Consider the following 25485-nt stretch of genomic DNA (forward strand, 5'->3'; position numbering starts at 1 on the left):
AATCTGTAGCACTGGTGAGATAAGAAGCATGAGTGAGTCATTCTGCTTATCTCTTCTTCTGTATAAGAAACCCAGAGTAGTCCTGTGTTTTCCACTTTGCCTCCTCAATTTCAGAAATGTGTTGGTTTCCACTAACATAATGTTAGGGCTACTTCAGCTGCCTGTAGAAAGGCTGAGAGAGGAAGCATGAGGGACTCATGCTTCCTCTCCCTGAACATCTTTTATGAATAAAACAGGTGGTGCATACTTTGGGAGGTGCATAATTTGTCCTAGCATTCCTTCCCAGATTGTTCCACTTCAGAGTGCCAGTGGCAATTCCAGGGTCCCATATAATTTGGGCTGCTGAGAGCAGGTTCGGGCCCCAGTTAAAAAATGTCTTCAGCTGTCCCACTGAGAGTGGACCAGCTGAAAATCTTTACACAAGAGAGAACATATGTAACATTAGTGGCCCTCCTCTTGACCTCTGGGCCCTGATAATTTGTACCAGCTTCCCCCATCTCGCATTGGCACTGCACTAATAGGAGTCAGTACTGATCATGCCAACTTCTAATTACTGCACACATTACCTGAGCTTTTCTTTCCATCTCAGTCTCCTTTCCCATGTCATTCTGAATTTCCTGAAGTGCCATGGATTGTTCCTTAACAATGAAAAATTAACTCACAAAGATACATGTCCTCGGAGCAGGCACTATTTCAGTTAGAAGAAGCAACATTGATTTAAAACTGTTGGGAACTGCTTACTGAAGAAGGGCTGCGAGGAAAATAATTTCGTTTCATGCAGATGGAAATAGTCTAATGGCACTGAGTTTAAAAATAAATTCCTCTGGTGACATGAGTAATTTGCACATAAAGTAGAAATATAAAGAAATGTGACAATTGGGTTTTGTAACAACCCCAATAATGTTGGTTAACTTTCTTCCCTATTTTTTTTTCTAAAGGTAGACTGCATTTCTTCAGGTGAAAATCAACTGATGGCTTGATGTCAGTGGACTGGATAAAATTCTGCATTATGGAGCACACAGATGGTATGCATGCAGTACTTTAAACATTATGTTATGAAAGGCAAGAACTTGCCTCATTGAGCAAAATCAGGAAATGAATTTTACTGCAAAGCCTTAATTTATGCTCTTCTAGTGGTTAGTTTTTTGCATAGTGGAGGATTTTAATATCTGCATATGAACAATTGCAGAATCTGGCAGTTGCTGCAAAATAGGGTAATTTTCTAAACTTCATAAGTGTAGAGAAAATCTGAAGGTGGTTGCTGCTACATATTTAAAAATTAGAGGAGTTCCAGTACTTGGGTGGAACTCCTGTTATAACTGTATTTGGCCTCTTCTTTTGGGGAGAGACCATAGCTCCATGGGTAGGACACACATCTTGCATGCAAAAGGTGCCCACCTCATTCTCTGGCATCACTAATTAAGATGTGTACAGGTGTTAAGAATGGAAAAAACCTTTGCTTGCAACCTTCAAGAGCAGCCCCCAATCTGAATAGGTGGGACTGAGCTAGCTGGATCCAAATCAAAATAAGGCTGCTTCATATAGTGTTTCCTTGATATCAGTGGGGGATCCATTTGAAGACACCCCTCTATGGATACCAAAATCCACTGATACTTGCATCTGCCGGGGGAGGGGGTACCTCAATTACTCACTTGAAGGCCACGCCCAGACCTCCATAGATCACACTGGCCTCCCAGCTTCCTCAGAAGGCTTCCTGGCCACTTCTGGTTCACTCTGGCAACTTCCAGTCACATCCAGTCCACCCAACCTTACTGCAATCTTGGTTCCCTTGCTTTGCTTCCCTCCTTGACACTGGCTGAGACTACTGCCTACTCTCACACCATAAGCAGCCTCCCCGCACCTTAGAACACCTCCAGACATGACCAGAAGTTGCCAGCACAAACCAAAAGTGGTTTGTATCCAGGAGTGGATGCAAAAAAGTGGGCACAATCCAGGAGGCCTTCTGAGGCCCTCTGCAGCACAAGATCAGCCTCCATGGATGATGAAATCTGCAAATGCCAAGCCCACAGATAAGGAGGGCCCATTGTGTATTGATATGTTATTAGGCCAATTTTACTTTTGTACTTGGGCATACAAAGTAAAATGGGATGTGAGGTCTGTGTGGCAGGAATGACATTGGAGCCCCACTCATGAAGACGGGTGCTTTTTCAAGATACCCCTGTCCCGATAGGGTATCCTGATACGTGTTCTTCTGGTTTCGCACAAAAGTGCCAGATTAAGAGCCGGGGAATTTTTTTATCACTAGCACAGTTAGAAAGCCAGTGTCCATGAATATATTAGCGAAAATGAGTATGAGGGCAGGGATTTATTACACATGAGAATCATGCAGCTTTTAAAGCAGGCTTGTAGTACAGACCGCAAAAATGGTCATTTACATAAATATCAATTAGAATGATGAGTTAGCAAATTCCTGACAACTTCCAATGGCGCAATTATAGGATTTGGCATCAGAAAACAAGATTATACATTTGCACTTGCCTCTTTGGGACCATATCTCTAAGCCGACTCTATAGCTGTGTCTCCGATGACAAATTGCCACCCCTGCTTTTCCCTTTTTGCCTTTCGGATGGAGACTGGCTACACGATGATTTAGTGAACTGCCTTGCAGTTGTGCCTGGAGCTAGAGCTAGCATTTCAATAAAAAAAATATGCATACTGATGTAGGCTGGTTTTCAGCTGTGCAGCAGTGACTCTGCTGTTGCAGCCTTAGGGACAGCTTGGGGTGGGGAAGCCAATTGGGTTACTTCAACACAGCCTGTTGGGTCCTTCTTGTCTGGCATTTATATATTCTTTTTGTGATCTGCCTTTTGGTGCTCAGAACAACATTTAACTTCATGACAACATAATACTACATTGCTGAAATGCAATGAATTCAAACTGTCAATGGACACAGTCCATTCCTCCAGGGATCTGCATAGGGCTAAATGAATCTTGTTCAACTCCGGGTCTGCCCTTTGTATGTACTATGCATAAAGTACATGTGCACTGCAGTGCACTGGCTATTACACAGGATGGATGGACCGCTTGGGGCTCAAGTTTCTTGGGACCTTGGATAGGAGAGTGATGGCTTAATTATATGGAAGGCATCCACCATCATGTTCTGTGTAATGTCCAGTATATCCAAAGGACCAGCCAGCAAAGCGAGGGAGGAAGGGGGACTGTTCACATCTCTCCTGAAGTGCTTGCACCATTGCAAGAATGCATTGTGCCCTGAGTGTCACAGATAATCAAGATTAATAAAGGAAAGACTGACATCTAAATGGGTTTTCTAGATATTCAACCTGTGTGTCTTTTTTTTTTTTCCACGATTGCTCTCAGGGACCTAGAAAGTATAAATTGGAATGATTTCATACTTTCCAGAATTTATTGTTATTGCTTGTAGATTATAGACCTGTTTTTATTATCAGACACCTTTGTTTATTTTAGCAGGTGACTGGACACCAAAGACAGAGGATCAGGATCCACCTCAAAGCCCTTATTCTGTTGAAACACCCTATGGCTTCCATTTAGACCTGGACTTCCTGAAATATGTTGATGACATTGAAAAAGGCAATACTATCAAGAGGATTCCAATTCACAGGAAGGCAAAGCACCCAAAATTTAGCACGCTGCCCCGAAATTTCAGCCTCCCAGAAAATGGATCCAAGGCCTACTCATCCTCTCCAAATAAAAGCTTCCTCTCACAGAGGAAGGCCTCATTGGGAGCAAAGGATAGCACCTCTCTTGTCACGTCCAATGATGCACCCCCATTTTCAGCCCATCCCAGTGAGCCAAACGACAGAAAAAAGGCCCTCTTAATAGAGACTATCCAACAAGATAATGTGCACCTTGAAGAGGAAACTAGCAGCTCTAGAGGAAGGCCTCAGCTGCTGAGAGCATCCAGTATGCCTGCTGCACTTCCACCTACCCAAAATTCAGAAGCTCAACCAGCAGCTTCTCCGCCACTGGGATTTTTTCAGTCTTCTGATGGAAAGGGCCTAAAATTTGATTTTAATCCTACCAAGGAATCATTGGAATTAGATACTTTTAAAGGGTCTTCATTTATCTCCCCTGAAAATGTAAGAAATGTGAAACAGCATATGAATATGGCAGCCCAGGACAGTGAGAAGCCTATGGAGCAACAGGAGAAAGCTACCCTTGTCTTAGACCAGCAACAAACTGAGCTTCTTAAGAACAGAATTCAGCTCAATGCTTCAAAGCAAGTCCAATATTTAACATCTCAGGAATTGCTTGTAGTTGTGGAGAATGGAGAAGAGGAATGTGGTATAACAGAGATAAGTACCTGTCCATTGTCCATCCAGAGTGAATCAGCTTCTTCCAGGCCTTTAGACTACTTGCCTGACAACCAGGCCCAGGAAGAAATAGAATTGAACATATGTGAGACTGTTCCAGAGGTGCAGGATGAGGATGAGAAGGATGAAGTTACATATCTAGGTACTAGAGAGAGGGAAGGAAACTGGAATCATGAGCCTTTACTCTTTGAAGAACCTAGCAAGATCATTGCCTTGAAGCAGCACATTGCCATTCTGGAGAAGCAGCTAAATAACAAAACAGAGGAACTTGAGCAGATTCGAGTAGTTTTGAAGCAGCAGGATAAGGAAATCAAGGCAAAGGAGAGAAGCATTGAAATGCTGGCAATTTCCAAAGCTCAGCTGGAAGAGAAACTCTGCTGGGAGAGCGCCAAAGAAATTAAACCATCTGTACCGGCTAAAGATGCCCTCCAGTACCATGATGCCGCTGTGAACACTGAACTTGTACCTGAAAAGGTATCTGAGGTGGCATCATCTGACCAAGGGTTTGATGGAAGCATTGCTTCACCTGCAGAGGCTATAGGATGCAATGCATACAGAGCTGATAATAAGAATCAGCAGGTCAAGAAGATAGGCAGGAAACCATCCCAAGTAGACCGTGAGATGTCAAGCATTCCTGTTAGCATTGGAGAAAAAGAGAGTGCATCTTTTCAGAGACAGAAAGAAATGGAACAGGATATTGATTGTTCCACCCTTGAACGGAGCTACAATGAGCTGAAGACTGATGAACACGTTGATAATGGCAACTATCAGCACGAAGTATACAACTGTGGCATGCAATTCTCGGATACTGGTGCTCCAAGAAGAGAAAGCTCTGGGGTAGAGACTGCTGCCTCAAAAGCAGAAGGAAAGACAGGTATCTCTGAAGAAGCTTTTAGAAAAGATATGAATGAGGGGGAAAGCCACCTAGCATCAAAAGGTTCATCTGCAGATCCTACTGTGGGGCAGTATGTGAAGAAAATCCAGGACCTCTTACAAGAACAGTGGACTTGTCTAGAACATGGATACCCAGACCTGGCTAGTGCAATTAAGCAGCCTGCCTCGAAGCTCAGCTCCATCCAGAATCAACTTGTTAATTCCTTGAACTTGCTACTCTCTACCTACGCGACTCAAACACCAACAGACAAGGAGAATTCCAACACGCAGTATCAACAGTTGGGTAAATAGTCTTGGCGGAGCCAGTCTTCTTTTCTCTTATAGTGGTGTTAGTCAGGGTTAGCACCACTGAGAAGTTTGGAATGAAATAAACATGTTTGCCACTTCAAAATAAAAGTGATTTTTTTTTTTTTTTTTTTTGGTAAACTAAAATATTCTGGTGAATTTTCCATATCATTGAAAAAGCATTTTCAGTGAGGCTATTGGAAACAGAACTGAACATAATGCTTCCTAAAAGCAACCGTTAAAAATGTATGAGCCAAATGCAAAAGAAATAAGATCTACATATGAAGTTGTCTTCTACTGAGTCAGACCATTGGTCTGCCTTGTTTTCCAACACTGACTAGCAGGTGGTTCTGCAAAGCTTCAGGCAGGTCCCCCCCTCTCCCATTCTCCCTAGCGATGCCAGGAACTGAACATGGGACCTTCTGCATGCAAAGCATGTGCACTACCTCTGAGCTACATTCCCATCTCCTAATATCTAACATCACATAAATGCATGGCATTATACTAATACAATGCATTTCATTTATGCCATATATCTCTTGGACAAAAAAGGAGCATGGATCCTAGGAGAGATAGTTGTACCTATCCCACCAAAAGAAGTTGGAGAAAAGTATTCCTGCAGTCTAGTCTGTGAACAGGGGCCTCGATGCCAACACCTGATTCCTGAGCAAGTGCCACTGCAGCAAATATCAGCATTCCTGGGTCAACAAAATTCCTCTTCCCTTTGATCGTTACCATGCAATGGGCTTGTTCATGGTGAGATGGGAGCAGGACTAGCAATGAACTCCTTTGCAGAATTTATCAGTTGCTTAAGGTTTATGCTGTGGTTGAGGACGAATTTGTCTCCGTCGCAGCATAGCCTTTGCATCTGTGCTGCAATTGGTTAGCTCTAGCACAAAGCTAAATTCCACTTGTATCACCTATCTTCCTGTTGCAGTATCCTCAATCCTTGCTTATTTCATGAAGACTTCTGTTGGCACAATAGTGATACAGAACATCTGGTTGCCACTCTATTGATGCCTGGTGTCAATGAACCATTTCATAGTTCAATCTAACGCCATAAGAGATGCCACAGGAGTATACTGTTCGGTATAACTGCCAGAAAGTTAAGGGCTCCAACCAGTTTCCAAGGGCTAATCAACCTAATTTTCTAACTGTCTTCATGGAAGTTAATACGAAGATAAACAACCTTGTAGTGAAACCACTATAACAATTGTGCTATTGCAGCACCTCCAAAATTCACAATACCTGTCTCCATGCAATAGGAAAACATCAAATCAAGCATTGATTCGATCTTGTGTTGGATCAGTTGTCATCTGGAAAAGACTTGTAGTTGTCATGAAGGCTATGAAGCCCCTTGCTAAAATTACCCAAGGCAATAAGACTCAGGCTGTAATCCTATCCATTTTTTCCTGGGAGTAAGCCCCACTGCTCTACTGTATTCAGCAGCACTTACTTCTGAGTAGACATGCTTAGGATTGCACCATGAGTTTTGGGTGTGACATACTCAGCTACCTCAGATTAGAAACCAGTTTGGAGAATGAGAATGGGAGGTACACCAACCAAATCTGCCCCAGAATCATGCATTCTGTGTTGAACAAAATAGAACAAGTTCTGATAAACTGATGTACATCCTTACAGTGCTCTCCTTCCACCCACCCCAATCTAAGGTTGGTGCTGAACTGAGTAGTGGACAAGTGCCACCACTTACTCAGCTGCCTTGTCATTAGTTAAATCAAGGATTGATGCTATACTGCTTACTACAAGTCTTGTGCCAAAAGATCAGGGACTGCACTGGCCTTCACTTTTAAGACAAGGAAACAGAAACTATTTCTTTTTCTAGTGCAATGGTTCCTAAACTCCTACAGGAGAGTTGGGAACCAGATAAGTCTTTGCAGGGGTGAAGGGTGGCGATAGTTCTGTCACAATGGCATTGCCACCACAATCAAGGGGCTTTTAAACTTATCTGGGAATAATGCTGGCCATCAGGGGCGTGTGGGGGACTTGCAGCCTCCTCTGGGACTTCTCTACTGCTCCAAACAGCTCTCTTTGATGATCATGACAAACTCCTGGGTTGTGATAGCCAAAGAGAACTGTTTGGAGTAGTGGGGGGGGGGCCCACAGAGCCCTCCACACCCTGCCGATGGCCAGCGCTACCCCCCCCCAGGTAAGTTTAAAAGCCCCTTGATTGTGATTTCTTGGCCACTCCCTTTAAGGGGGAATAGTCTTCCGGTTCCCCTGGTGGGTTGCGGCCCACTAGTTTGGGAGCCACTGCTCTACTGTATTCAGCTTCCTTTTGCCAGGTTTCACCCTTGTGCTCTTTAGGCTTCCCAACTGTCTGTCATAACTAATAATAAGTTCATCTTGTCCCCTTAGATTGAACATGACTTAGGCCAGGCAGTGTAAGATGCTTGATGGGAATGTCCTCAGCCTAATATCCTAAGGAGTGATATGGACCTAGAAGTGACTGAGAAAAAGCCCTGTCCACTTCCACAAACTCCTGTGCACATCTCTTCCACAGGATAAGACAATCCCTTCCTATCCATCTAGTTGATAAATGATCCTTATATATGCTATCTCATACTCTTCAACCTTCACATTGCTCTAACATCCTCCCTGGCTCCATTGTCAAGCTAATTCATTTAATATACCACCAGCCCTCATCTCTTCACATACACGTACAATCAATTGGAAACCTTTCAACAAAATTTAGGCAGCTTGGGAAGGGGCAGCATCTTCCTGATGGCGAAAAACTGTTGTTCATAGTTGCTACAGCCACTTACATTAACACCACAATCCTATATGTGTCTATCAGAAGAAAGTTCCATTGAGTTCAGTGGGGACCTATTTCCAGGTAAGTGTGCATAGGATTGTCCTAGTTTCTGAAAATAGTGCCTTAAAAGCAAGTAGCTACATGAGACAGGCTCTGAGTTAGCCCTTTTTCCAACAAGAGCTGAAACAAAATGTTTCACAGAACCAAGTATCTGATCAGTGTTTTGGAATTTAAATCTAAAGTTTTTAATTTCAGAAATTTAAAAAGGGCATGTTTTAAAGTCATCTTAATCTTAATTGTTTTAAGACAATATGATTGAATGGCCAGTATTTTGTATCTTTCTTTGGCCAGCATCATCAATAAATGGCTAATATCGTAACGAAATAGATTTAGCTAAATTTGCTCAATAATTGTTGCCCAAATTCATTGTGTGTCTGAGTAAGTGCAAGTTTTCTAGCTAAAGCTCTAGTGAAGGGGTGGTCAATCATTCAACATTAGGGCTCCTGGACATTTAACAATTCTGCAGAGGAGGGAATTTCAGCAGGCGCAGCTTGTTATCTCACAGATATTGAAAGGACCTAATGTTGAAAAGTTGGCCACCCCTGCTCTAGAGCAATGGTGTCAAACGTGTTTCATATAATGGACCAAATAGCACTGCTGGCACTAGCTGAGGACCAGAAGTTACATCATTAAACTGGTGATGACCAGAAAGAAGCACTTTTTTCTCTGCAAATGACAGAAAAGAAAACATGCAAATCTTGATCATATTTTCAAGGTATGGGAGAGCCCAATTATCATGCAAACTGTTTCAGCAGTACCACTTTTGCTGAGGCCTCACTTCACAGCTGAGAGGTGCTCTGCGAAGTGATGCTTTGGGGAAAAAGCAGCATTGCTGAAAGTGCAGCCCACTTGATAACTGGGCTCTTTCAGGGCCTCCTCTCTCTCAGCCCTCTTGGTCTGCCCCTCCCCTTATATTGTATCTTGCCTTCTAAGGCCTTCTCTCTCTTCCTCCCAGTGCTTCTGCAGAAGCAGCACTGATGAAAGGACAGCGCTGGGAGAAAATTATGAGTTGGGCCTCCCTTTCAGTAATGACGTCTTGGTATAAGCGGCACTGTTGAGTCAGCATGATAATTGGGCTCTCACAGCACCACCCTTTCTGAAGGTCTGCTTCTGTTGAAGCATCATTTTGCAGCTCGGCAGCTAATGGTGGTACTGGGAGAGCTCAGTTATCAAGCTGGCTGGGCAAAGAGATTCCGCGGGCCAAAAACACCCAGTGGGCCTTATGTTTAACATCCCTGCTCTAGAGTGTCCTGAAGTTGCTCTGTGCAGGCACAGATCCCATCATTGTGACTCTGTAGAGACTACAAAGAAAAATAATGGCATATGGGACGACCATACAGCTGTCATAATGTATGTGTGTGCTTTACCACGTGGGCCAGAACTGTAAGTCTCCATGCATACACCGCACCTTAAGCTCCACATTATGAGCTCATCTATGTGGGAAGGTGCTTATTTATAACAGCTGTCTGAAGCCCTGCCCACCCAGAAGTGTTTTCCATCAGAATCCACAGTGCTGTTGTGCAAGAACACACTAGTAGGATTGGACTTTCGTTGCAAGAGTTTACTACATGCAGCTTGTAAAAAGTGTCTGATAACCTTAAGAATGATAAGCTATTGTAACATTCTTGATATTCTGTGTTTTTAATATTTCTATTAGAAATCTCTCCAAGTACAAGTCTTAAATCTATTATGAAAAAGAAAAACACTGGTTTCCATGCAGGAGGTAACAGCACCAAAAAGAACCTTCAGTTTGTTGGGGTAAATGGTGGGTAAGCATCAATTAAAGAGTCAAAACTACCCTTTTCCTGTAATGCTGTCATTATGTGAATGCTAAAAGACAGATAAGAACAGATTTTGCCATATTAAATATGACCTCATTTATCCTTCCTTCAATCTAACATTGCCATGATGTCCTATAGGAAGCAGTGGGAAACATCTAATATATTGCAGTATTGAATATTACTACTGGTAAGCATTGCTTAATGACAGGGATACGTTCTCCAGTCCCCATCATTATGTGATCTCGTCGTTAAGCGAGACCCTGAACCCAAAGCCTCTGGAGCCGAGGGGATTTGTGCTTCCCTCCAGAGGCTTTTCTGAACCCTGCAGAGGCCACGCATGTCCGCCCATGGCTCCTGCGGGGCTCAGAGTGGCTGTTTTGGCCAAAAAAACACAACTTCTGATTTCTGTAGGGAAACAGGAAGTGACATTTTTATGCCTTATAAGGCATTCTGTGGCCTGGGAAAGGCATAAAATTCAAAGGGGCTGTGGGTGGACCATGTGACTTCTGCAGGTTTCAGAAGAGCCTCCAGAGACAAGGGGAGCACAGCTGCTCTCACCCTGGAGACTTTGGGTTGGGGAAGAGCGGGATCAATGACGGACTGTCGTCTTTGTGGTCCGTCTCTGATTGGCAAGTTGCTAAGCAACGTTGACCTATACAGTAACATGAATGAAAAATCAACGAACCTCAAAACCAACAAAAAACGTAACAAAAGAAATGGTTACCTTTACATGGAAAAAGTAGAAAAATCACACTGTCATCATAACTAATGTGTGGGTTGAAGATCTTCCCTTTTGGATTTCTGTGGAGAGAGGCAAACAAAAGTGTACTTTATATGCAAATTGTATAGATATTTAAGCCCTCTCCCTCACTCACTCTTTTACAAAGAGATACAGTTGACTATCAGTATCCACAGATGATCCGTTCCTGAACCCCTTGCGGATACCAAAACCTGCAGATAAAAGAATCTGCTGATTGTGGCCATCAGAGGACCTCTGGATGTGACCAGAAGTTCCTTCCAGTCATATCTGGATGTGTTCTGAGGTGCAGAGAGGCCACATGTGGCCTCCCCACACCTCAGAAGGCCAGCTGGAGCCTTCTGACATGCACTTCCAGTTTGGCAAAAACTTGGAAGTGCATCTCAGAATGCTACAGCAGGCCTTCTGAGGCAACCAAAAGACTCTTCCATTTGCATCGGGAGATACAGTGAGGCCTTCCTGACCCACATTGGGTCAGATCTGCAGGTCCTGAATCCATGGATGAGGGGGCTGATAATTATTTCCAAACCTTTTACTCAAGGGACCTGTGAATGAAATTTTGTGAAGCGTACAGTATCAACTACTATTGAAGTTGGTGTTAAGGTTACACCACCTGTGTGCTCATTTAGGGTCCTAAACATCTAGGGGGTCCACAACATTTTGCTTGCAGAGGAAATGCAAGCTTTAAATAAATAAAGCTCCTAACTTTGAGGAGTAGTTAACTGTTTTTCTCCTATGAATGAAAACTAATTGCTTTCACAGTTCATTTCTCAGTACAGGCTTCAAATTCAAATGTACTCCAATGACTGTTTTTCACATAGTAGTTGTTTGTAAACTCACAGCACACTGACTGTTCTGATACAATATGGGCAATTGGGCATCTGTAGCATTGATAAGATAGAGATAAGATTGTGATAAGATAGAGATCTGTAGCATTGATAAGATAGAGATAAGATTGTGAGATAAGGCAAATTTTATCCCATCCTGCACTAATCTCTCGTGGTGGTGGTTGTGGTGGTGGTGGGGAAATGGGCCTGTCCTAAATTTGTTTCATTGTGTGGCTGAAGGCTATAGATGATCAGCATCCACGTGTGCAGTTCCCTTGTGGTGAGTTAACATGTGGCAACCATGTGGCTGCTGGTTATTTGAACTCAGGACTTCCATTCAAAAGATGGTATGTTTCCATGGCATTTCTGCCTTCAAAGCAAATCCTTCGTAAAATTTCATAGGTTCTCATTGCCATTCTGAATTTGGAAATAAGGCTTAAACTCTTCCCCCTTCCCATTCCTGAGAAGCTTTAGCAGGCATTTTTGGCCTTGGCAGGGGTATATGGAATAATCTTAGGGATAAGAAGAGGCAACATCAGGAGAAAGGAAATATCTCTGCAAGTTCGGACTGGTCTGGCCAGGTAGCAAACACTCATGCTCCCAAGGTTACTTGGTGTCCTCAGGACAAAGATCTCTAGGTTTTTTGGGGGGAAATCATTGTTGCCAAGAATGGGTGGAACACTTGAATAAAGTTGTGGTGTCACAAGACCCTCATAAAAACAGTCAAAGGCTATCCCTACCTATGCCAGGATCTTAGAGAACAACTCTTAAGGCCCCAATCGCTATCTACTGGGTCTCAACACATGGTATGGAAATCATTCATGGTCTAATCCTATGGACTGTGTTTTCTACCATAAAGGCATGTAAAACAGTACATATGCCTTTATGGCATTGTGCCTTGCATGACGCCAGCTACTATTTTAGAGCTGCTGCCACAAACAGTGTTGCGCACTGCCACAGCTGGTGACCTGATCCGATGCAGGTAAACTAGTACAGGAGATAGGCGATGGGCAGGGGGAAGGGCAGGAAGTGGACTGGGGGAAGGCATGGTTCCCAGCAGCACAGGATCCTATCCCCATTCCCTCTCCCTCACTTTCCTTGAACTTAACATCAGCCAAATAGCTAACATAGATCAGAGGATACCCATTGGGGAAGTGAACAACTGACCTTGTGGAAGCCTCCTTGACTGCCCCCCCCCCCCGACTGCATGCTACTGAATTGGCACAGCTGCATAGGTGCTGGAGAATTTTCAGCAAATCCTATGCATGTCTACTGAGAAGTAAATTTATATAGGATTGTAGCATTAGTTAGGATTGGGACCTGAATTGAATAGCCCGGCTCTTTCATTATACATGGAATAATTACCAGAGCCATCATATATTATAAATGGAAGTGTATAGAAATCTTTCTTATAATTTAGGACACAATCCTAACCCCTTATGTCAGTGCTTTCCAGCGCTGGCATAGCGGTGCCAATGGGACATGTGCTGCATCCTGCAGTTGGGTGTCACTCACGGAGGCCTCCTCAAAGTAAGGGAATGTTTGTTTCCTTACCTCAAAGCTGCATTGCCATTATGTCAGTGCTGGAAAGCACTGACATAATGGGTTAGGATTGCGCCCTTAATGTCATACTCTATGCAAGCACAAGGATGTGGCTCAATGAGCTATTGGCCTTTAGAGTTTCAAATTCATTTAAGTGACAAACCTAGTCCAGATCTGACCAGTAGTCATATTCGTATCCCTGTATGATAGTGATGGTATGTTAAAATCTGTTCTTCACATTTTGGAAAGCATAGCCAAAACAACTGATTAGCCTTAACAAATTGTTGTTCTTCACACGATCACCATTGTTGGACACTAGAATTGGTATTTCTAGGGCCTGCACAAAACAATTTGGTGTATTTTTAAGAACTTTTTTCAGCACCAACCTTTTTCATGTAAGTACAATGATATTAGAGCAGTGGTTTCCAAACTGTGGGTTGGGACCCACCAGTAGGTCACTACCCAATTTTTGGGTAGGGTTGCGAAATTGGCAAGCTGGTAGCTGACAAGGAGAATGTATTGAACTGTATGGAAACTGAAAGGAGAAGCACATGTGTGTGTTTACTTGTGAGTAGGCAAATGTGCCTCGGATCTGATAAGATTCAGCCAAAGGGGAAAGCAAGGCCACCAGAATGGTCTCTATCCGATGAATGTGGAGCTCAACCAATACTCCAGAAAGTGTGTCGTGTCTCTCCCCCCACCCCCCCCATCATAGTAAAAAAAGGATAAAAACAGGCCTGAGCAACTGGTAAAGCGAAACTTTTTTTTTAGTCTTGTAAAGCTAAGTGGGTGTCATTTAGAGTGTTGTTTTAAAAAGCGGGTTCCAGTGTTAAAAAGTTTGGGAACCAGTATATTAGAGCACTAATCAAGAAGATCAAAACAAATCGCAACAATGGCAGACTGCTGGGCTACTTGCTCTAGGGCAGCCATTTTCAACCACTGTGCTGTCGTCAATGTTCTGCAGGTGTGCCATGGAAGTTTGAGGAGCGTCATTTATCAGTAGGGCCATTGGGGGATGTGAGCCCCCTGCTGGCAGCATGGTATGCCTTGTCAATTGTCAAAAGAACGGATGGTGTGCCTTGACAATTTTAGTACCTTGTCACTGTGCCATGAGACGAAAAAAAGTTGAAAATCACTGTTCTAGGACATTATAGAGATTGTACCAAGTTACAGAACAGATCATGCACCATATGAAGGAAGGGCAAAATAAAAAAGCAGAACCATGAGGATATCAGAAACAAAAATGAAAAACCATTAGCAGGAACTACCATCAATGCCAATTTAAAAAAATGGCTGTTCTTGGGGAATTTTTTTCTTCTTTCGGCACTTCAGAGTAACCAAGGAACAAAAACCAAGTGGGAAGGAATTATTCTGGTCTACATGCATCTTTCACCTCTCTCAGCCAACATGTTGATTTAGAAAACTGGGAGCACAATCCTATGCTTGCCGACTCAGAAGTAAGTCTGATTGTCTTCAATGGGGCTTACTCTTGGGGTAGTGTGCATAGGACTGCAGCCTGTGTGTATCATTTGTACATACATTGGAAAGCCATATTTATACAGAGTTTAGTTTGCTTTGGAATTGGTTCTAAGCATCAGCCTTTAGACAAATTTCAGTGTCATGTGCATAGTTACCCATGAAGAATTGCCTGTCATATTTTCTTTTGGCATCACTGGTGGGTCATGGAATTACTGTTTTGAACAAGCTCCAGCTATACTTTGCTGGTTAGAAAGCAAGCATAATATACACGTATGATGTTATTAAGTCCTCCGCACCTATGAAGGGTCAGTACCTTTTATGATTTATTACATGTATATCCTGCCTTTCTTCCTTCATGGGCCTCATCATGATACACGGGGGTTTCCAGGTGATCACCCATCCAGGCACTGACCTGACATAGACTTGCTTAGCTTCAGCAAGGTGACTGTACCATCTGCCCTCAGACAAGTCTTGGGACTGGGGCAACTTGCTACACTTAGCAAGTTGCTTGTGCGTGAGATTCTTCGTACGATAGGAAATTAAAACAATCACAACCTTGTGGTCTGCTGAATATAAAAGTTAAGCATCTTCTGGGTTCAGCGGTTTTGCTTGCAGTTCTCTGGTTGATGGAAAGGTGAATAACATGTCGTATCCTCACTCAGTTATGAAACAACATCCAGTGAGGATTCAAGTTGCGAAGAAAGCACATCGGAAGGGAATTCAGATAGTGAGACAAATGACCGGGGAGAGCAAAGATGGCAGAAAGAGGGCAATGAAAGTGAACACACAACATTTGAAACCTCCCAGTGCATGAAGGAGGAAGCCACTGAGTCAGAAGAACCAGAGGGGACCACAAGAGCAAGCATACACCACAAGGCAGAGAGGTAATAAGACATGGCAAGCCAAGGTTTTGTATGAACATGTATAATGGCCTCAGGCAACAGATAAGTCATTCTTTCATACTGTGCTGAAAGGCTGATACATTGAAATAACAGGGATCCATCCAGTGGTTAATAGTTATAAGACGTCTGTGTGACAATGTTCTAACAGTAAAGATATTATTGCTGGCTTCATTTGGACTGTTATGGTGATCTCTCAGGGATGAATGGAATTATCCATGTGGATTTTAAAAAATATTATTTATTTGTAAAGCACATGATGCATTTACATGTCAGGCTTTGTAAATTATTTGCCTGGACTGCAGAATAACAGACAAAATCATGTACATTGCATGTGAGTTGATGTATTTTTAAAATAGAATGGAATTGGAATGCCAATGCATCTTCCTGTTAAGGTCTGACTCTAGCATAGACACTGCCACCATATGGCAGTTCATCAGTGGGCCTGTAGTTCTGGAGGGAAGGCCTTGGTGAGCTAGATGTAGCCAATGGACCTCGTCCCAAAACAAAACTAATAGTACTCATCTCACATGCCAGAAATAATGACCGAAATCCAGCATTGAGATAAATACCCTTAAGTATGAGTATGTTTAATTCTGTCTTTGACTCTGGCCTTTATAGTATGCCCTTTAAAACAAAGTATGCCTCCAGCTCAAATTATTGTTTTATTGTCTACATGTGATTTCCAATTACAGTTGGATCACTAGCATGCTGAAAAAGAATTCTTGTGAAGTAATGGGTGTTGGGAGTTTTGTTCTGAAATACTCTTCCCAATCAAAGTATACCAGTTTTTTATATCTTACCATAAACCCACAAAGATGTTCTTCATTTTCAGATTTAAACCCTCTGTAGACTTTTTGAAAGGATGCCAGATCTTGAGCAAACATCTGTCAGAAATAAGGACCACCAAGGACAAATTATTGGTACTGGTATTTTTCAACTGTGTCTTATCTGATTCTCTTTGAACATATTTAAGAAAATAATCATACATCAATGATTGTTTTCAAAGCTTTTGATAAAGTAGCACTAATTCTTCATAGATATGCAACAGTTAGCTCCAGAGTTTCCCTTTCCAAAATCCAAACTAGCAGCATTGTGGCCTAGTTGTATAAATGGAGCAGAGAAGACTAACAGCCCAATTTTATTAAGGGCCTAAGACAGTAAGTTTTATGATCCAATTGTGTTGGCCCAGTTACAGTGGCACAAAAGGTATGCCACTGTGGCATATTTTGGAGCTGCTGGCCCAAATAGCTGGCAGCTCCACACATGCACTAGAATCACTTAGAGCCTCTGCTGATGCGGGCAAGGTGGTAAAGGGAGTGGTTCATGGAAGGACTAGAGTGGAAGGGGAGAGGGAGAGATTGCTCACTGGCCTTTTCTTCTTGGAAAACGTGGATACTGGGGGCGACAATTTGCATGTGTGTCCATAAAAAGGCTAGATGATATAAAGATAGTATAGTACATAGGTGTCTTCATTATGCTTCCTCAGAACTCCCTGGCAGCTCAGGAGATCGTGAAAGAAGGCTGCACTGGTCTGCTGACCTGAGCAGCTAATTACTTGTGGGTTTTTTCATTGTTTTTTTACAGGTCGTGCCTCTTTATCCACCGAGGTTCCATTCTGAAACCCCCAGAGGATAAAAAAAGATCCGTGGATTCCAAATCAGAGGGAAAATAGCTTTAAAGATCCACTTCCAGATTTCTTGTTCCTCCCTTGTCACCCTAGAATGCATTGGCATAGGTGCAATACTGCATTCAGCCACTAGAAGTGGTGAATAGTGGAATCTAGTGGAATGAAATTATAATTATTTAAGAGCGTGAAAGTGGAAAATTGGATTTTGATGCTTTCATCCTTGTTACAAAGCATTTAAAGGTGGACCTCGGTATCAGTGGTGAGTCAAATCAGTAGATACCAAATCAGTGGATACCAAGGTCCCACCTGTACTCTTCAGTAAGTGTCCTTGAGGAAGAGTTATGCTGGATTCATTGGGCCAATTAAAACATCTTGATAAACTTTTAGTATCGCACCTGGTTGGAGGCTTCCTCACCTTTTCTTTTTCCAGGGCTGCTTCACATAGGGCAAGTCTGCATCACATATGGTAAATTCAAATATTTATCATTGGTTAGAGTCAAGATAGATGATCAAACGCATGTTAGCTTTTAATAAAAGCTTTAGGACCCAATCCTATCCAACTTTCCAAATGCTGGTGCAGCCCTCCCAATGGGGCATGCACTGTAACCTGCATGGGGAGGCAGTCACTGAGGCCTCTTCAAGATAAGAGAATGTTTATTCCCATATGGCTCCGTTTTACTCCCCCCACTGGGAATGGCTCCGAAGGGCCGCTTGCCTGCCCTGCTGAGGGTCCCCACCAGACTGGCTGCTCCGTCCCCCTCCAGCTACACCACCGAGCTTGACCACTAGACTAAATTCAATGCTGATTGTTTTTTTTTAGAGGCATGCTCTAAGCACAGTCTGTCAGGAGTGGTTCCGAATCTCAAGTAGGAAGTCCTCCAGTCCTGAAATGGTTGCGGCTTACCTCCGAGAAATCCAGGCGATTCACCCGCAATTACAGAATATCATCGTAAACCTGGCTGATGGGAATGGAAATTCAGCACTTCATTACAGCGTTTCTCATTCCAACTTTCAGATTGTGAAGCTTCTTTTAGAGACTGGTAAGAATCCCTTAAGCCATTCCTGCCCAATGTTGCATATATGCCACAGGGACCAGTACATCTGTGGGCCAGGCAAAAAATGGGTTAATTGTTTTTGATGTGGAAAGTTATTTCTGCTCATTTCTCTTCTCAATACTACCTTTTCCTCTCTATTCTCACTACTCAGCCTGGGTCTTCTTTTCCTTTCCCACGACTAGAGCAATCTCCTCCCTGGCCCTCTTTCATTATGACCTGAGCTTGTCTGCTCTTCACGTCACAGTCCTTCAGTTTTTGCCTTGCTTTCTGTACACATCAAGGACCCTTTTCACCTCTTTCTGCAGACTTCCAATCCATGCCTCATTTCGTACAAGGTGCTGTTCTCTTTTTAGGCTTATCCAATGCAACCATTGAGGTCTTCTGCCTTCATCTCGGAGGCAGTCTGTACAGTCAAGCAGTTCTAAGTTCCAGTGCTAGTGCTGCTGTGCCAATGGGGTATGCATTGCTTCCTGTGTTGGGGAGACAGTCTTGAAGGCCTCCTCAATGTATGGAAACATTTACAGCTGGAAAGTTGGATAGGATTGGGCCCTAAGGCTGCAATCCAACTTTCCAGCACTGAGATAAGGGCGATGCAACTCTGAGGTAAGGGAACAAACATTCCCTTCCCTTGAGGAGGAGGTCTCCGTGACTGCTCCCCAACTGCAGGATGCAGCACATGCCCCATTGGCACTGCTATGCCTGTACTGGAAAGTTGGAAGTTGGCTTTCACGGACTGCAGTCAGCTTCTCCCTAGCTTTCTGCTGCACCTTATTAAGTGGACTTAACTCCATGAAAGCTTATGCTAAAATAAATTGCTTGGTTTTTTACGTGCTATAAGACACTTCATTGTGTTCCTTGAACAGAGGCAGTGTTCTCTGTGTTACAACCTAGCACAATCCTTTTATTCGACAGTTGCAAACTTGGCCCCTGTGCTGCCCTGAGCCAACAAAATACCACCCCATGCTGCCTCACCCCCACTGGGCATGCCTGGAGGCCTTCTGAGGACTCTGGAAAGTCCAAAAATGTAACTGAAAACCGGAAATGACATTTTTAGGCCTTCTGGAGGCCTCAGAAGTCCTCATAAGGCCTTGGAAAGCAGGCCTGTTAAAAAAACTGGGCAGTGGGGGAGGAGGTCATGGTTGTGCCCCCCCCCAGGTGAAACCCAGTGCATTTGCCCCCTTGACTCTCCAGGTATGCCAATGCCACTCACACAAAAGCAGGTCCATTAGCAGATGAAATCTCAATGCAGCAAGTGCACTTGGTACATACATAAAAGGTGAATGGCTCTCAAATATAGATTTGGCCGACTAAAAACTTGCCATTCTCACAGTGGGAGAATGGCTATACTGAGAGTCTGACTAAAACAAGTGTTTAAGGCAGTAATAGGAAACTAGCAGTCAGCAATTAAAAGCTGCATTCTAAATGATTGAACCATTAGGTCAGATGTGAAAGAGTCAAGTGGCCTGCTGAGATTTTTATCCAGTAAACATGCATGTATTCCCAGCAAGAAGAAAGAGGCTCTTTGACTTCCTGGTTGGCATGACAACCTGTAAAATGTTAGAAAAATGCCATATTATCATATGCGTCTGTAAACCAATTGTTGAACTAAGATTTCCAAGCCACCCCACAATATTGAAACAAGGTGGTTTTGTTCCCTGGATAGATGCCCCCAGGCAGCTATATTCAAAGCTACACTTTGAGTTTCAGTACTAACTCATTTCAGGTCTATGAAAGCAGGACAATATAGCATGTTCAGGAGTACTAGCGATGATGCAAACCATAAGAAGCCTGTACTGTCCACTTTGGTTGGCCACAACACTCCAAGCAGACTTTTTTTCCCAGTCCTTGAGATCTTTTATTAGAAGATTCCAAGATTGAGCAGAGGATTTTATACACACAAAGTATGTGGTTTGCCACTGAACCGCTTTCTTCTAGCTCAGTGTTTCTCAGCCAGTGGTACAGGTACCAGCAGTGGTACTTAAGGTGGTGTCTGGTGGTACACGCAAGATCCCTGGACACCTGCCACTCGGCAGCGATAGTAGGAATGCGAAACAAAAAACAGTGGTAGGAGGTTCGGCTCAGCAAGCAGGGAATGGGAAAAACAGAGGCTGGCATATCACTAAATTCTGGGAAGACAGCATTTGGCACACCATATCAGGTGCTCAGGTTTCAGGCTGGCCCTGTGTGCTTTACTCATCGGTTTCCTTTTGCGCTCCTATTTTTGTGTAACAGCCTCTTTCCTGACATTTGGCCAACCAATACACAATCCAAAGGGGTACAAGTAAACTTTCCACACTGCACCAAATGCAATATATAGTCTCCTTGTTTTCTTCCAGATAAGGGACCATAACCCTTCCTACTATTTTGAACCTTTTTGGGACAGAGGACTATTTATTTAGCTAGATAAACCACTTTTTGAGGTGTTTTTTTTTTGTAAAACATGATATATATTATATAAATAGCTAGTTACTATATATATACTATATATAGCTGAGAGAGAGAGAGAAAGCGAGAGAGAGCATTTCACCCACCCAGTACAAATTTACATATTCAGATATCAAATTAAATATCAATTATTCACAGTTAAGATATTTCAAGCACACCACCCTGGTAAACTGTCTACCATCAGATACTGGTCACCCATGTTTCCTCTAGGCAATTTTGCACTCTGTTGACCTCAGCTGACCAGAGGTTACAAAGTTGCTACTGTTCACATATAGGGACCTGTTCATGCTTACTAGCAATGGCCTGAGAAGCACTTTCCATATTGTGTAACATGTTTTGTGAAAGAATGGCCAATGACTCCTTCCCATATGAACTTTATCCTTCCTTCTCATGACACTACCAGTAAATTTGGATTGGCCCTTATTCTAGGATGAAAGTGGGAGCCCCTAAAGTTGCTGTTCATCTCATTCGAACGTTTGAGTCAAATGTCTGAATGTTTCAAATGTCTGAAGAAATCAGAAACTGAAATGAACTGAAAGGTTGTTATTCCAAGATGATGTTCTGTGAAAACAGGGTGTAGTGCTTGCATAAGGAATGCAACATATTTGGGGAACCTCTACAAGATACAAAGCTTGTGTTCACTTCTCTCCTTATGACTTCTCCATGTCTTGGTTCCAAAGTTATTGTTTTAAAAGAAGGCTCCTAAATTCTAAGAAACATCTGGGAAAAACTTGGTTTTGAGGGTCATCGCAATTATCCGCTTGGCCCATTGACTAATGTATTTTTAAAAACTATTTATGCAAAATGTTTTGTGATTAAGTCACTACCTATGAGACACAAGTAAATAGCATTCAAATATTGCTGCACTTATTTTATGCTTCTCTAACTGCTGATAGAGATATCTGACAAATCTTGTCTCTTTAGGTATCTGTGATGTAGACCATCAAAACAAAGCTGGTTATACAGCAGTAATGATCACACCACTAGCATCAGCAGAGACGGATGAAGAGATGGAGGTAGTTACAAAGCTGTTGAAAGAAGGCAATGTTAACATAAGGGCAAGTCAGGTATACGGAAATATTTGCTATATTTTATCTTTCAAGTGTCAGTAATTGCATCCATGAAATTATTTTTGTTAATGTGATCATAGGTATTAAATATTATTTCATAAGTTGTTGATTCAGAATTATCACCCTGAGATATAAAACGTACGCAAACAAATACCCCGAAGTTCACAGTACAATTCCATGCATGTTTACTTGGAAGTAAGTCCCACTCTGTTCAGTGGGGCATACTCCCAAGTAAGTATGTATAAGATTGCAGCCTTATAATGCTTCCTACATTATTGATGACATCAGCTTATTTAAATATTGGTGAACTAACTTTTGAGCTCTATCAAGTCTACTGTTGAAAGGTTGAATCTATATCTTGTGCAGCTATTGCCCTACAGAGAGAAGTGGAAAGGAGGGTTAGGAGGTATTTTGCATTGACAAACAAATAAAAGTGTGATATGAACCAACAGAGCTCATTACATGACATACCTCATAACTCATGGGATGGCAATTGCACTTGTGACTGTATTGGGTAGTATTGTGAACCATACAGCTAAATTATGGTATCAGCACACATAATCTCCTTTAAGGCCAAATGATGCTCTAGTCAAGTCAAGAATCCTGTTCTATAACTGGAGTAAACTCAATGGTTTCACCAAGATCTAGTAATCTGCGAAACTCTTTGGGGCTTAGAGAGTTGAATTTCCCTTCATGCAACAACACAGCTGCCACCGGTGTGCTTGAGAGCCTTGTCTGAATTTTGGGCAACACAAGTGATTTTGTGCAATGATGGCTTTGAAGTTCATAATACATGTTAAAACAGTGATTTTCAATGTTTTTCATCTCACGGCACACTGACAAGGCATTAAACTGGTCAAGGCACACCACCAGGTTTTTGACAATTGACAAGGCACACCATGCTGCCAGTGGGGACTCACATCTCCCATTGGCCCTATTAATAAATGACCTTCCCCCAAATTCCTGTGGCACACCTGTGAACCACTTGCGGCACACCAGTGTGCCACGGCACAGTGGTTGAAAATGGCTGCGTTAAAGGATACAGATACATCTCCTTCTTATTTGCATCCTTTGCAGTTTTGGGCCATGTTTGTCTTTTAATTTACAGAAAGCTGTGATTTTCTGAAGAGTACTGAGAAAATGAGAAATGGTGTACAAAAGCTAATTCTGTACCTTGTTCTTGGAATTTTCTAGGGAGGCCAGACTGCCTTAATCCTGGGGGTGAGCCATGATAGGGAAGACATGGTGAAGGCCTTGTTGTCATGTGGGGCTGATATAAACCTTCAAGATGACACTGGGTTGTCACCTCTAATGGTCGCTTGTCAGTATAACAACACTGAGATTGTGAAACTTCTCCTGACCCACCCAAGCTGTGATTCCACATTAAATGACAAGGTGAGAGAAATACATACTTGTATGTGCAATACAGGAACAGTAATTTTTGCTCACATTCACAGGTCATCATAGGTTTCATAATTTTAGGTTCCATACTGTACTAAACCATACCATAAGAATCTAGGTCCCATAATGCAGTGCAACAGTAAGCAAAAGAAATTTGTATGGAAAAATGTATTTATGTTGTGAGTATAGATTACAAAACTTATTATCCAGTGAGACTCAGAATGGAATGAAAACACAGCAATTTGTGAGAAATCACCACTTACACCAGGGGTGTCCAAAGTTTTTGGCAGGAGGGCCACATCATCTCTCTGACAATGTGTCGGGGGCCGAATTAATTTACATTTCAAATTTGAATAAATTTACATAAATGAATTTATTAAAGATGAGCTTATATGAATGAATGAAGGTCTTGCAATAGGCCTATAAAAGGTCTTGCACAAAGCAAGGCTGGCCTTTCCTTTGCTGCTGCTACTGCATCACAGACGTGAAACAACAAGCAGTGGAGGGAGCCCTCATCACACAGCTTACTTGAGAGGCCAAACAGTTGCCCTCATGCTGAGAGCAGTTGCGTCGGGCCAGTGTGGGCTCCAACAAATCTCCGGGGGGCCAGAAGCTCATTGGAGACTAGGGGCTCCCTGAGGGCTGCATAGAGAGGCCTTGAGGGCCACAAGTGGCCCCAGGGCCGGGTTTGGGCACCCCTGACTTACACAGTGGTGGTAAGCTTCATTGGGGGGGGCGTTCTGGGGTGGAGGGAAGGAAGCGGGGTAGGAGGGGGTACAGGACCGGCGGAGCTCTGGTTTGTTGGATCCAGATTTCCATGTCAGGCCTTCTGGCCCGACATGGAGTCTCTCACATCTGCACCAGCAAAATAGCTTTGCATTGTGTGGCTTGGAGCTTCCCCCAAGGAGGCCTCTGGCTGCTTCCTGGAGCCCACTGGATGAAGCAGTAGCCAATTTGGTGCTGCTGCTCAAGGGGGAACCCAGAAGCTTAGGATTGGGCTGTAAATGTGCAGCAGTTTTGGTTCCTTTCATATTTTAGTACACTGCATAGGATAGAGAATTTACTTGCTGGCAGAAGCTAGAGTAAATGCTATAATTAGTTTGATCCAGATGAGTTCTATCGAGTTGTCTCATAGTGAAATTTGTTCTATTTTGAAATAGAATTTTCAAGCCAAATAAGTCTGAGATAGCCAGGCCCTAACTTGTAATGTGTCTTTAATTGCATTCACATGGAGACAGCTGGAGCCTATCAGCATCTCCTTCCACAAACAGTCCATGTTTATTCAATATGAAGCTCAGTGTTTGGCTGTTGAGATAAAGAGTCTCCTCCATTAATGAGCAATCACCTCGGCTGTACCTGCAAGAGCTCACCCCTTTTTAATGTTTGGGAAATGAGCCTTGTTCTATTGATTATTCTGCAAAAATAAGAAATTAATAAAAAGATGGTTTGTAATACTTCAACCAAATCTGCAATACTGCCCCTGAAAGATGCGGATTCACAAATGCTACCAAATCACAAGAAAATGGGCTGGGATTCATCATGCCTGGTTCATGTTCTCTTTGAAGGGATAATGTATCCATTTGGTCCTAGCAGGTGCTTCATTGTTATCATAAATATGGGCCTTCTTTACTTAAAGGTGCACATAGAGCTTTTGACACATGTACACTGATTGTCTGGGAAAAGCAGCAAGACTAGGAGTGCTGGCACTGCAATAATCTCCTTTTCTCTTTTTTATTTTTCATGTAGGCTGGTAATTCTGCTTTGTCCATAGCTTTGAAATCTGCCCACATGGAAATTGCAGAGCTCCTCCGGACCCACATACAGCGCGACTGCTCTCTGAATACATAAAGGGAAATAGAAAATTCTGTGTGCCGGGATGAGACATGAGTAACAAAAGACTCTTTCTTTTAGCCAACTCTGTAACCAATTTATATGCCAATGATCGTAGCTGATAACTGCTGATTTCTCCACTTATGGAAAAGGGGGAACTATGTCAGCTATTGCGTACATTCCTAATAGATGAGTCACTCTCTTAAGCCTGCTTTTATAGTCTTACCCTATGCACAGTGGCACAAATAACCCTAATGGTTAGATGATTGCTTTGCCTTTTATTAACAGTAAGTGTATTTTCAGAAGTCAAGTTCTCTCATCGCTTCTTAGGCTGGTAGTTGCTTTGAGCTTATTTATGATGTTTCAAAGAATTGGCCTCTTGAAAAGCATAGTGAAGCTACGTGGTTGGCCCTGGGTAGTGGTTTTGTGTTTTTAGATAGTGAT

General features: G+C 42.8%; 1 protein-coding gene across 1 annotated transcript; it reads left to right on the forward strand.

Moving 5' to 3' along the window:
• The first annotated feature begins 2306 nt into the window (after positions 1-2306).
• Positions 2307-25059, forward strand: KANK4 (KN motif and ankyrin repeat domains 4). The gene is made up of 9 exons (XM_066624594.1): positions 2307-2310; positions 3451-5490; positions 9983-10094; positions 15374-15595; positions 16446-16533; positions 18061-18280; positions 21665-21807; positions 23005-23205; positions 24958-25059. Exons 1-9 carry the CDS (start codon positions 2307-2309, stop codon positions 25057-25059), a joined length of 3132 nt encoding a protein of 1043 aa, XP_066480691.1.
• Positions 25060-25485: the final 426 nt, after the last annotated feature.

The sequence above is a fragment of the Tiliqua scincoides genome, chromosome 4 (genome assembly GCF_035046505.1).
Source record: "Tiliqua scincoides isolate rTilSci1 chromosome 4, rTilSci1.hap2, whole genome shotgun sequence".
In the NCBI taxonomy this organism is placed as follows: Eukaryota; Metazoa; Chordata; class Lepidosauria; order Squamata; family Scincidae; genus Tiliqua; species Tiliqua scincoides.